This window comes from Cebidichthys violaceus, unplaced genomic scaffold (genome assembly GCF_023349555.1).
Source record: "Cebidichthys violaceus isolate CVI_PGR_0920_01 unplaced genomic scaffold, fCebVio1.0.p SCAF_5, whole genome shotgun sequence".
Lineage (NCBI taxonomy): Eukaryota > Metazoa > Chordata > Actinopteri > Perciformes > Stichaeidae > Cebidichthys > Cebidichthys violaceus.
Genome location: NW_027176705.1, coordinates 11530835 through 11543981, shown reverse-complemented (window position 1 = coordinate 11543981; position 13147 = coordinate 11530835). Strand labels below are relative to the sequence as shown.

The window sequence follows — 13147 nt, the reverse complement described above, 5'->3', positions numbered from 1 at the left end:
GCTCAGAGGCTAAAAGACAGGAGAGACAGGCAGGCACGGGTCTCACTCTCCTGCCTTGCCATCTACCTGATATACTGGGTTTGTTTGTACAGCTGCTGAGACACATGAGATCTGTGACTATGTGCCGGTGTGTGTGAGTGAGTGAATGAGAGAGCGTGTGGTAATGCATAGTGACTGTTTTATTTGGATATACCAGTGCATGTTTCTGAATGATAATTCAATACAATGCAAATTCATTTGCGTTATCTAGAATAAATGTCGAGAAAATCGGTAATCTGCTCCAACTACAAACTCTTCTAAATCAAGACTAAAAACATTTCTATTATGGATTTGCAAGTCTTTTATCATTGTTATCATTGTCTCTCACAATTATATTTGCGGTCAGTTAATATTTCACCTTTTTCTAATTTTGTTGTATTTTCTTCATATTCTCTGTCTTTTTAAAAGTTGCATCATGCATTTAGTAAAGCAGTTTGTTTTTGAAAGGTGCTATACAAATATTGTTGCCTAGACACAGACAATATCAATTCAGCAGTGCGTGTACATGGACAATACACCTCATTTGACAGACTTCGTTGTGTAAAACGCAATAACTATTAGACCCAAAGACCTTGTTCATAAAAGCCATTTACAAATGGAACATATCTTTCCCTATCTCTCTGTGCCTGACTCTAAGCAGAAAGCGCAAGGACACCATCACACCACAGCCTGCCTCAACCTTGAGAGCCCCCCCCCCCCCTCGCCCTCTCAAACCCCACAGGCAAAAGTGAGGGTGGAACTAAAGTGCTGTCACACTGACCCCTGTGGATAGAGCAGGAGAACGGGGCAGGTGGTAATCAGTGATCAAATGTAGTACAAGAAGTACCCTGAGAATTTTGTCACATACAAACATAGAACCATACCTTCACAACCCCAATTTGTCTTTTACTCACACACACATACATACACACTCACCCTCAAGAGAAGACGGATCCCTAAGTAATGGTCAACGTCCTGTAGTTGAGAAAAATAAGCAGAACAAAAGCGCAGGGGCAGATTAGGAGTTTAACATACTCCAGCTCCTTCTCTCCACTTCACATCAGTAGGAAGGCCATATTATCCCCTTTTTAATTTAATACCAAATGCATAATTAGATTTGCTTTGCACAGTGTTTAATTTCATTCATTGTAGCACACAGCATGAGTGTGGCCTCATTAATTCTGAGAAAAAGCAGAATTGGTTGTATAATTTCTGCACCAAAAAGATTTGGTTTGTAAAAGGAATTAGCATGAGTTTCCTTTGCACCTGATATGTCAAGTACAATATTCACTGTAATATTCATGGAAGCATGTGACAGATTTGTAAATTTAGTCCTCCACTGTTACAGTAGTTTGATTTTTAAGCTGCTTAAGTAGGATTTGTCGGCCCGAGGGAACACTGTCACAGCAAAATGTTAACAGTTTCCTAATTTGTCGAGTAGAAACAAAAGAAGATGAGGCTGGTTTTTGTTTGTGTTTGAAATTTACTCGTACAAGGAAAATTATAAAAACATTGAAGGACAACATCAAATCAACTTAGAAATAATAAAAAGATTGACACAGGAAATAGCAACCTTGTTTTAGAAATCTGCGCACAGTAGAAGGAGTTAACTTATTTGTGAGGTTTTTACTTTATATCTGGATGATAGCCCCACTGCCTGGCTGACCCACTGCCTGAGTTACTGTTTGGGCCAAGACCCAAGGAGGCACAGTTCCAGCCCTAGATCAAGCCATCCATCTGCATTAAACAAAGGATTAGGGACCCCACTGCCTGCTCCAAACTCCACAGTCCTGAGCAGTTACAGGTGACAGACAGGTGTAGCATTGAATCCATGCATTATCTGCTCAGATTCAATCCAAGTTACAGCCATGCACAATGACTTGAACATAACCGGAAGGGGTCCATGAAATACTCAAAGAAACTGCATTCCTTTTCATGTACTGTTGATAAACCTTTCCTGACTCTATTCTCCACTTCCTGCTCCACAGCAGAGTCATGTCTTCAAAGCAAGCCACGTCTCCTTTTGCCTCTGTGGTTGATGGGGATGATGCCATGAGTCAGGAGCACTTGTCTTGGGAGAAAGAGGAGAGTGCTGAGGCCCATGGCACACCACAGCTGCCCCTGCACAGCCTGCTCCATGGAAAAACCCATCCTGATGAAATGCAGCAGCTCAGCAGCGTGCCGCCAGAGAGCGATTGGGACAGCCTGGTGTCAGCCCAACAGCGCATGGTGAGCCATGTCAATACATTACATACACACATAAACCTTTGTCCTTCTTATTTGATGCCTCTGTGGTAAAGATGGAATAAAAGAAAACAGTTAATAGTTTGGGCGGGGGGGGGGCATAAATGATAAGCTGGATACTTTCAAGTGTGCCGTAGTGTTTTACTCTCCTCTCTTGGGGATTAAACATCCTGGCTCAGAAGTCACCTATTGTTCCTGGCTTGTATAAAGAAGTTCAGGTGATATTCTATCCCTAGCTCCATCACCCTGGTTCCCTGATGCTGTGAAACCTCTGGCAGAGCTGCCTATTCGAAGACCCCAGCATCCCAAACTAATATTACGTTAAACAGAGGACCTCTAACTTTCCCATTTAATAATGTGGATGGCTCATAAAATCACATCATGACCAATGGAAGACCATGATAAGTTCTTGCTGCTATTAAAGAAACATGTCTTGTTCTTGGTGCATGCGTTTTTTTCGTTGTGTAGGACTCACATCTGCAGCCAGATCGCAGACGCTGTACATTCCAAGTGCGGAGCTGCTTAGATGTGAGCGAAGCAAAGAAGAGCACAGGCACTTGTGGGCTATAGACATGGGAGGCAGGTGGTTGTCTGTGACAGACGGGTCTGTGGTAAAGAGACCCTGAGGGCCTCTGAAGTAGCTGTGCAGTCGGCCACTGAGACCCTCAACACCTCAGCATTGCAGCACAACGCACACGAAAACCAGACTCCTGAATAGCCTCTGTAGCTGACTGCTCTCCATGATGCTGGGGTGTGCGTGCCAGTGGTGTAGGTAATTGACAGGCAAAGGTTTACTCAGGTGTTGTCTTCATTTGTCGCACATTATGGGATCTCAGTAACAGGATTTTATCAAGTTTTCTTATAAAAGAGAAAAAGTTTAAAATGACCTACATAAATATCTAATTGATCAATTATACATACTAAAATACTACTAATGACTATTTGTATAGTGCTTCTGTAAAATAGTGTTTACAGAGTAATTTACAAATTTGTCAGCACAAATGTCAATGACAATGAGTCTGGTCATATATCGCTCCTAAATGATGGAAAAATACAAAGAACAAACTAAAATCTTGTTCATTCATTCTCACTCTAAAGAGTAAGCGGGAGGAAGGACGCAAAAAGAAAGGAAAGGTAAAATGGAGGACGACAGGGAGAGATGGAGACAAGAAAAGGGGAAGACATAAGGCGAAAGGACTGAGAGTGTTGCCTTTGCTGATTATCTGACTCCACTGCTGTGCCATGCGTCTGTGTGGGCTGTGCCCTGAACCTTTGCCAGCTGATTAACCCAGCACTGCTCCACTCCCCTCAAGCACTCTCCACTGTCTCTGCCACACTGCATAATCATCCAACACAGGGCTGGGAGGTGCAGAGTAGGCCGGTAGGTCGTGCCACCCTGGTGCTTGGTACCAGACCACCCTTCACACCACTGCAACTCTGCCTGGAGCTCGACATGCAATGCAGGGATGAGAAATTGGCACTGACAACATTCCTGGCCTGTTTACGGCATTCCTGTCTTTTTATTTAGGATAGTCAGGGGCTCCAGACATGGTTCTATCATTCAACCCTGCTGTATTAAACTCCGTTATCACACTGCTGTTGATTAAAGCTCAGTTTTCCATGACAGGCCTGCAGTATGGGTTGGATACAGACATGTGCCATGTTTATTCCCCTCACTACGAAGCCCAAAGTTTAAATCAGAGCTAACTGTTCCCCCGTTAAAGGCTGCAAACTCCTGGCTGCTTAGCCACCTTCTGCTTTCTCAGACTCCACAAACCATAATTAACACCGCCTCCTGTCAGACGCAACCTTCGCCATGGTCTGTGTGCTGACTATACACTCCCTTGTGCAGAGTATTCTCTTCCCCCTCAAGCTCTCTCCCATTCTTCTCCCCATTTCCTTCACGTCTCTGTTTGTGCACAGGGAGCACTCAGCCAGTCAGCCACAGACAGGACCCTTAGTTAAATACTAAACCATACACAGGTGGGACTGAAAAACAACAACAGCTCGAGACAGGACACAGATTTACGATGGCTCAAGGCACTCAGCTGAGAATAGGTCTCCACTAGAAAATGAACAAATTACACAGCAGTCACCCTAACACAAATGCACACTCAAAAGCAATTTGAGGAATTACAGTTGGGAGGTTACTGTGTAGTCTCTGCAGATGAAAAGTAAAGAGCACATTATGGATATGCCCTATGAAAGTGTACCTCGTCATTACATCTCCGTTTTTTCACTTGTCATATCTCATATTTACCAGCAAAGCCATCTCTGTTCGCAACACAAAAGTTGCTGTATGAAAGCCAGAGTGGAGCTATTTGATATGGCCAAATCGCCTCTGAGCTGCAAAAAAAAAACTAGTAATCACTGCATTTGAATGAAAAACTGTCAAAAAGCTCAATGGAGCCCTGACAGAATACAGAAACATGCTCGCTATTTAATACAAATCCCATCCCTCGTTGCCACCCCTCCCAACTTTTGTTTGTCTTACAGGAATCTGACAGCAATAAAGTATGTTCCCTGTACTCCTTCCGGAACAATTCCACTTCCCCACACAAGCCGGAGGAGGGGGCCCGGGAGCGAAGTGACCTGCTGAGCGGATCAGCGTTTGGAACTCCGGAGCGCCGCAAAGGAAGCCTGGCAGACGTAGTGGACACGCTGAAGCAGAAGAAACTGGAGGAGATGACAAAGACAGAGCAAGACGGTATGACTCCCTGTGTGTCCGTCTCTGTGTGTGTGTGTGTGTGTGTGTGTGTGTGTGTGTGTGTGTGTGTGTGTGTGTGTGTATGGGCGTAGGAATACATTTTCCTCCTAACTTCGCCTGATCTTCCCAATTTTTTCCCTTTCTTTCTCATAATTTTCTAACGTCCTGACTGTCCGCCTCTTCTCTCTTTTGTCTCTCCGTCTCCTACGCTAATGTGGGCACACACACAAGCTGTGAATACTGACGTCACATTGTTTCCAGTTTGTTCTGAACTTCTTCCAATGTGACAAAGACTGTGTGGCAGTACACCTCAGCATAAGTGTGGTCTTCTTCAGTGCCAAGGCAAACTCTTTGACTATAAAACTCATAGTGCTGACCTGATGCCAGGAACATTACCTCTTTTTATTTTGCTTCACAGAACAGTTTTCACTCAGCGCAGTTATTCATCAAAGTTTGCTACCCACAAACAATCCGAGCCATTCTCACATCCTATTCAACACATCATGGACATTTCAGACCTTTTATTTTCCTAGAATTGCATGCGGAGAAAAAAAATCCTTTTCTGTGATAAGACTGTAAGGTCTATGTCATATCTGCACCCCGTTTCACCCTGCTCGGCTCTCACTCCCACAGCCTGCAGTCTATCAAGAGTATGGCGGAAAAACAAATATTTGAAAGAGCTGTGCTGAAACACATCCCCCTTCTTAATTAGGGCTGCAGTAATATAACTACATCCAATCAAATGTTAAACCCCCTTGGGAATGCATGTGTCTCATTTAGTGTCTGGGGAGCTCTTAGCTTAAGCACTTCATCAGACGAATAAATTAGACCTCTGTTAGCCTAAAAATAATTTGCCACTTCTTTTTTTAAGTGTTCGTTTAGTGATCTTTGTATCAGAGCATCACAGGCCTCTCACCGGATAATCATTTAGCCAGGTCCTGATATGCAGACTGATGTCCTTTAGGTAATAAAAGACAGAACAATCATTTACCCGAACACCTATAAATGACCAATAAAGAACGAGAGGTATTTGAAACATTAAACACACAAAACATGCTGGTGCACATGCCAGTAACCTGTAATCGATGCTTTTTATATTGTCTAATGACCACTGAAAAATGTAATAACAACAACAAAATCCAAAGGTAAAAGCACAAGCCCCTCGTGGATATCACAATTGATACTATAATCCAGCAGATACATTTGCTTCTGTGAAGAGTTTTCATGTTTTCTCCGGGTTCACGAAGGCTTCTTCTGAATGCTCTAGCTTTCTGTCACACCAACAGACAAGAGTATTAGGAATATGCAGTCTACTTGCTACCGGTCTTAGATCTGGAGCTGAACCCAGCATGCAAGAGAATGACGGCCCAAAGCACTTCACAGGACAAATTGTAGTTAGTAAAAAAAAGTCAAGCCGATTCTGTTACTACTTCTTTGTTTTACCCTAAGGTAAAAATATATTTCATGTGTCATGTTTCTTGCAGAGTTGATTTCCAGGGCAATATTGTCAGTGGTCTCTGTAGCAACGGCGGGCGTTATGGTAATGAGCCCCAGCTGGTGAAGGCTGGTTGTTGCAGTAATTTAAATGGTAAAGTGCAGCTTGTAATCCAGGGCCGTATGTTAACGCAAGGAGGAGAGGGTGCTTTAGAGTGCCATACAGCTGTTTTAATCTCCTGTTAATAATAGAGACTTGGTTTGCCTCATGCGCTGTGTATCATCGGCACCTAAATAAACTCCCTTGTTGAAGGAAATTAGTTTCTGAGCAGGGAACACAGCCGAGGACAAGAGCCTCACAAAGTTCAGTATGCTGTCCCCAAGCTGCTGGAACTGAGAGATACTCTCTTCTTGAGAGCACTTGAGGAAGCTTCAGTGGTGATGATCAGTGATTACTGTAAAATGAAGGGAGAGGGACTCTTAAAAACTGCGAAAGGAAAATCTCTGTATGTCTTTGTTTATGGAGATAGACACTGTTGGAAATTAAAAAGGGCAGGGTTAACCGGTTAACGAAATAGAAGGTTGGAGAAGCCATTTGTTATCTTAATATTGCTGCTAATGTGGCGCAAGCAACAGATGAGCTAAATATATCGCTTATCTAAGCATGACAACTGTTGTGTATAATTCTGCTGCTTCGGTGCCTGTCTGATCGGGATCTCAAGGTCCTCAGGGACTCTTCACCATCTGCTACCATTCTTCTCTGGACTTCCTTGTCTGGTCAAGATAGTTCATTGTACTGATGTGGTACACTTTTTACACAGTACATGGTGGACCACTTAAAGTGATGTTAAGACTGGAAGCTTTGGGTTAAGAAGCCTCTTGGACATGTTATCCAAATGTCTCAGCGCTTCTTACTATTGAGTAATTTTTTATTTTTTTTTAAGATAAGAATTGTTTTCTTTTGTAAGAACTACAAATTAGATTAATTACATTCCCATTTTATCGTAGCGGTAGCTACGAAACCCCTGAGAGGCTAGTGAGAAAACAAAATTCTGGTCCTTTTTCAAAGTCTCATCTTAATTTGTTTTATCTACTGTGTCTATGCCTTAAGAACAAGTGGAAAAAGGTTCCTTGATTGTTCCCCCTTTATCTGTGAAACAAATCGAATAATTTATCAGTTTTCTTCTGGGTGAGTTTTAATTTACATAACTTTCTAACCCAATACATGCACCTTTTGTTTAAAGTGCATGGGAAAATTGAAATTCACCTGTAAGAAAACATGATTTCTTACCCCTGTTTACTACTATTTCATTCAAAGGAAAAAGGTGAATGACTTTCCTTCATTGACCATGAAGACTTATAATAGAGAATAACATAACAATAGAGGCGGTGCTGACTGTCATCTCCATCCTTCCATCGCTATATATTTGTACCCTTTCACCCTCTCTGTCCTTCCACCCTTCCTCTCCGTTTCTGGTCCTTGAAGTGCTTTAAGTGCTTGTGACTGTGCTAATGAATGAAAATGTCCTCCCAGCAGCGAGCACCACATTTAGCTGAATAGTCACCTTTGCTGTAAAAGCTCTATTAGGCCCAGTTGCCAGCAGGGCTAACGATTGTGCCCCATGTTTATTTACTAGGTATTGTAAATGCATTATTTATGGATAAGTCTCCAGACAGCACTTGTCAAGAGTTAAAAATGTCAGTATAAAGTATTCGGAGAAAAAGAAAAATAGTCACCATTATAAAAACCCAAGGTGACCTTGATTTGATTCACATGCAATTAGAACAGTTTTATATAATGCACTAAAGTATGAATCAATACTGTGCAAGTCAACACAGAAAATGCGTTGTGTGTTGAGTCTTTATGATCGTCCCCTAAGACAAGGACGGGTAATTGAGTTTAAGCTCCCTGTCCTAGCTTTTAGGGATTTCCCTGGGCTCAGTATCTACTGTTTGACTTCTTGCCAGTAAAACCAGCACATGCAGTCATGTATCTTTTGTCATCTTTGTGTTACTGAGTGGTATACTGAGACATTTTGTGAGCTGTGTTCCATAATAATGCCTATTTATAATAATGCCTAATTACCACTCAGTGTTTCCTTCCTCCAACATTTTACTACTGAAACTGCAATAGCTATGGTGTCCAGAATCCGTCATGGCTTAGTTCCCTGGATGCTGTTGAGAAAACGGTGGTGCACGTGATGCGACCCATGCAGACAGTGAATAGGCGTGGTGTGAGGACATTTGCAACCGCACGCACGCACGCACGCACGCACGCACGCACGCACGCACGCACGCACGCACACACACACACACACACACACACACACACACACACACAAAGAAGATGCCCTTCCTTAATACTACAGCTCTTTAGAGCTGTCAGAGTGGATACAGTAGGTGCTCAAGCAGAATACTCAACACCTGGAGCCCCTTGACAGAATCATGGCTAATTAGCTTAGCAAAGGGGAACCGTACCACCATTCAGCCAAACTTCAACCTCCTTTAATCTCAGGTAGAAGGATATTTAATGGATACTGAGAAAAGAGTTCCCCTTATTTCAGCAGCAGGTAACCTATCCATTGCTGGTGACATAAAACAGTACAACATGGTGCGCCATTGTGAACTAGTTGTGTTCAGTCACAGGGTTATGGATGTGTTCCCATGTTGTCACTTAGACCTCTCTTTCTCTCCCTTTGCCTGCATCACCTCTCCTCTATTACTAAGTGTAATCCTCCTGGCGAGGATGTGTATTATCACTGTGTAATGACTGTGCAGTAGGTTGAGTGTGGGGGAGTGATCAGCATTGTGTGTGTAGCCCCAGGTCATTATCCTCTATTACAACAGGCCATGTAATGAGATTCAGGGAGGGGTGCAAGCTTTGGAAGAGAATAGGATCAGCTCTAAGCCTGTGGTCTGATTAGCACTGATGAACTCTTGACTCTGTTGTAACACTGTCCCCTGTCAGTGTCACAGCCCCTGCTGACTCCACATGGAGGCTCACTGGAAATTGTCTGCAGGTGCTTAATAGCACCAACAGATTTATTTTTGGGTGTTTATTTAGCTTAAATGTAGCATTAAAAATATGTTCTAAAGATATATTCTGTATAGTGCAGTCTGTATTATACATTATATTATATAAAGCACCCCATCCCCTCCCCCCAAACAGACTGATGCACCTTTTCCCCTCCTCTTTCAGCTTCCTCCCTCACCCCTCTCCTCTCATCCCAGCTGCCATGTCATCTGGTTCTGCTTTATCCCACCTAATTAATAGGAATCTTTGTTATAATGATCTGAGCATGAGCCTCTGACTCCATGCATATACAATGAGGCTGGAAATCCAGTTGCCTTGGTTGCAGATTTTGAGGCATTCTTCACACATAGCTGTACGCTGCCTGAATGCAGCGTCCTATCGGACAGAGTTAGGCCGGGACCCTCCTGGCAGGACACACACACACTTGCCAAACATCAGCAAAGCACCAGCATCTCTCCTGTGCACCGTGTACCCACCTCCTTTAATAATCTGTTGTTTATTCTGACAAGATCTCGGCAAGCTACTTATCTTGGGGCAAGTAATCTATTTGATCAAATAGCAGAGTTTCATTTTTTTGCGCGTGTGAGCATTTGTGTGTGTGTGTGTGTGTGTGTGTGTGTGTGTGTGTGTGTGTGTGTGTGTGTGTGTACGTGCTTGCATATGCTGTATAAGTGGGGGCTTTCCTGTGCGTTTGTGTGTGTGCATGTGTGAGTGTTCTCTCTTGGCCTGTGGCGTGGAGCACCAGCCCAGCGGAGCAGTGCTCTGGTCTGTCACTTTTGTTTGAATAGGTAATGTAGATCTGTTCAGGCTGAAGAGACATGAGCTGGAATCGCTTGTTAGGACACATGATCAAAAGCGGCTCTCTGCTCTCTGCCAATCAACCCTCTTGTCACCCTGTGAAGCAGACGTTAAATAGATTTTTCGGCTGTATGCCGCGGGCAGCCTGCCAGCCTGACATGTGAACTTTCACAAAAAAAAGAAGATACCCTGCCCCTCGCTCCTCCCTAATCTCATGTTCCCATCCTCTTCCTTCGTGTCCAGTTTTTTTGCTTTTCCTTTCTTTTTCCTCTCCCCCTTTCCATGTTTTCCCTACCATCTTGACACCCGAATCTGATCCAAATCAACATTTTCCCTCCTCCTATGATTTTTGTCTCCCACCCCATCTTACTCTCCAGTGACAAAGTTGCTCCTTTGCCAGGCTGAGATCAGAGCCCAGGGCTAAATGGAGTGGCTGTATGAGGGGAATAGGGAGCACAGAGTGTATGGTCCTCTGCTGAATTATGTATTTACTATCTGTTCCAAAACAGAGCCCTCACATAACACAGTCACGTCCCCGTAGGACTCTGGAAGCCGACACAGGTTTCACTTTACACAAGCTAAGATATAGATTTTGTTGCCCCTTTCAAAAAGGGAACCCTTTCTGCTGTCTTGGTCATTCTGATGACAAAACAAGCAGCTGCGTCTTCAATGTGCCATTCTTTGCATTCAAGATCACCTTCCCCAGTTCTCATATTCCGATTAGTCAACAGTAGCAACTGCTGTGGTGCATTCCAGGGGCCATCTTCCTCGGTTTCAGCTGTTGAGCGTGTCCCCCTGCACCCATGCAGCACAAAACTCCCATTGTGATCCTGGCTTACTGGCTGCACAGGAACCCCTTGATAGGAGGAAACGGGTGTCTCTGAGAGACAAATCACAGCTAGGGTTGCACAGAGGCTTGTTTGTCTTTACATACTCACACACCCACACACTGTATGTCTCGTCAGTGACATCACTGCTTGTGTAGTAGCAATTTGGGGAAATAGTTTAATATTTATATTTGCTGGTAGAACAAAAACAACAATAGATTTGCCTCAGTGCCGTATGTGAGTGACTGGATGATTAGATCAGCAGCCGCTTGCAATGGCCTGACTGTTTTATGTGACGCCGCACTATTTGGAGGGGCACAGAGATTGTGAAACGCGGACACACAAGACGGTAGGAGCCATTAATGCTGCTATATTTGTCATTGGGCTACAATTGGGAAATAACAGCCTGGTTAAGTGATTAAAAGGATCATGATTAAAAGGGACATATGCAGACAAACTGCATATATTCAGGACAGTGGAGTAGGAGGGGCCGAGGCGATCAGAAATGGGGAGAACGGGCTATTCCACAATGGGATGGGGTGCAAAGGGAGGGCACATGTGTCCTGCTGTGTGTGTGTGTGTGTGTGTGTGTGTGTGTGTGTGTGTGTGTGTGTGTGTGTGTGTGTGTGTGTGTGTGTGTGTGTGTGTCTGAATGCCTGCAGTAGGGTTACACAGGGAGACTTGTGTGCCAGCTCAGTATCACTGTCCTAGCTGTGGCATTCAGCTCTCAAGCATTCTCCACACATAACTTGACAAAAGAGCCGGTGTCATCTGACCAAGGATCAAAATAGTGTGAGCGTAACTCACACCCTGGGCACAGACAGCCTCTGTGGCCTGCTAATGATTTCAGCGCACATTGCAGGCTTGTTCTGTAAGTCAAACGTACGTCAGCCATCCAGCTAAGAGATCCGCCTTGACACTAGCAAACATGACAACTAGTGTAGATTAGCAGCTTATTAACATATTTGCATTGTTTTACCCAAACAGCAAGCACGAATGTCTTACCCCAAACTTTGATGGTTGCCGTTTGAACAAAGAGACTATTTAATCAGCAGTGATGAAACACTTGATGCTTTTTCTCTCTCCTTGTTCAATAACATTACATGCGCCAGGAGATGAGATGAGGATGTCAGAAGGAATGAATAGAAATGTGTTTTATTGCACTGCAAAGCCTGAGTGCCAATGATTATAATTATTTGACGTCATGTCTCTATGGAAGTACCTCTAGAATCATTTTTAAGTCTGCTCCGGTCGAGTGGTTAATATGCTTTAAGACCAAGTCGTCAATTGCACATCATGAAGTTCAATCTGTTGGTTGACATTATTATTTAAAATTTGGATTAACGATTTGTTGAGGCGGCCTTTATGCTATTCTTCTCCCAATTAGCATAATATTGGATAAAGGAAATTGGGTCGTTATATTTTATACTAGCCTTTTATTTTTACTACCCCCCCTTCACACCTCATCTTCCTCTTTCCTTCCTCTTTGTCATTTTCTTCTGGGTGGGTGGCACTTTGCTCCACAAAGCCGAAACTGTAAGCCTGTTGTTAGCTTCCCTGTTGTGAGCTGGACCAATGAGCTCAGTCGCTCATGAGAAGCAAATTTCTCCATCTTTGCCCAGCAGGTCTCAGTCCGTATGGCTCTGTATCCCACAGAAAGGGAATGGGCCAATTGAAAAGAAAAGTACAGCGTCTATTGTTGCTGAACCTACTTGAACAACAGCACACTGAGACACAAGCTCTGTGGTTAAATGAATGGGGACTTTCTAGGAGTTGGAATGCTTAACCTTTATAGGTGCTGTGGTTTCTTCATCATTTCTTTATCCAGTGGCAAGGCAAGAATCAGAATTGTACAGTGTAGAAACATTTGTTTTGTAATGAATTTCATTTGCTGTAAAGATGCTCTTCTGGTTGGTTAACACAATGTTCAGAGCACAAAAAAGATGTCTACTAATTCTTGAAACTTTAGAATGGGAAGAGTTTTTGTTGTATGCTTGCATCTCTTTTATTTTCTCTGACAACAAATAAAATAATCTAAAAATAGTGGCTTTTGGTCTTACAGTCCAGTAAGCAGTGTGTGTGCAT

General features: G+C 43.4%; 1 protein-coding gene across 5 annotated transcripts in view; it reads left to right on the top strand.

Moving 5' to 3' along the window:
• sox6 (SRY-box transcription factor 6) overlaps positions 1-13147 on the top strand; it is a 132526-nt gene that overhangs the window by 44913 nt on the left and 74466 nt on the right. For all 5 annotated transcript variants that reach the window (XM_068730227.1, XM_068730230.1, XM_068730229.1 and 2 more), the window contains 2 exons: positions 2007-2247; positions 4759-4969. In XM_068730227.1, the coding sequence (XP_068586328.1) occupies positions 2007-2247; positions 4759-4969 (452 nt within the window). The remainder of the gene's footprint in view (positions 1-2006; positions 2248-4758; positions 4970-13147) is intronic.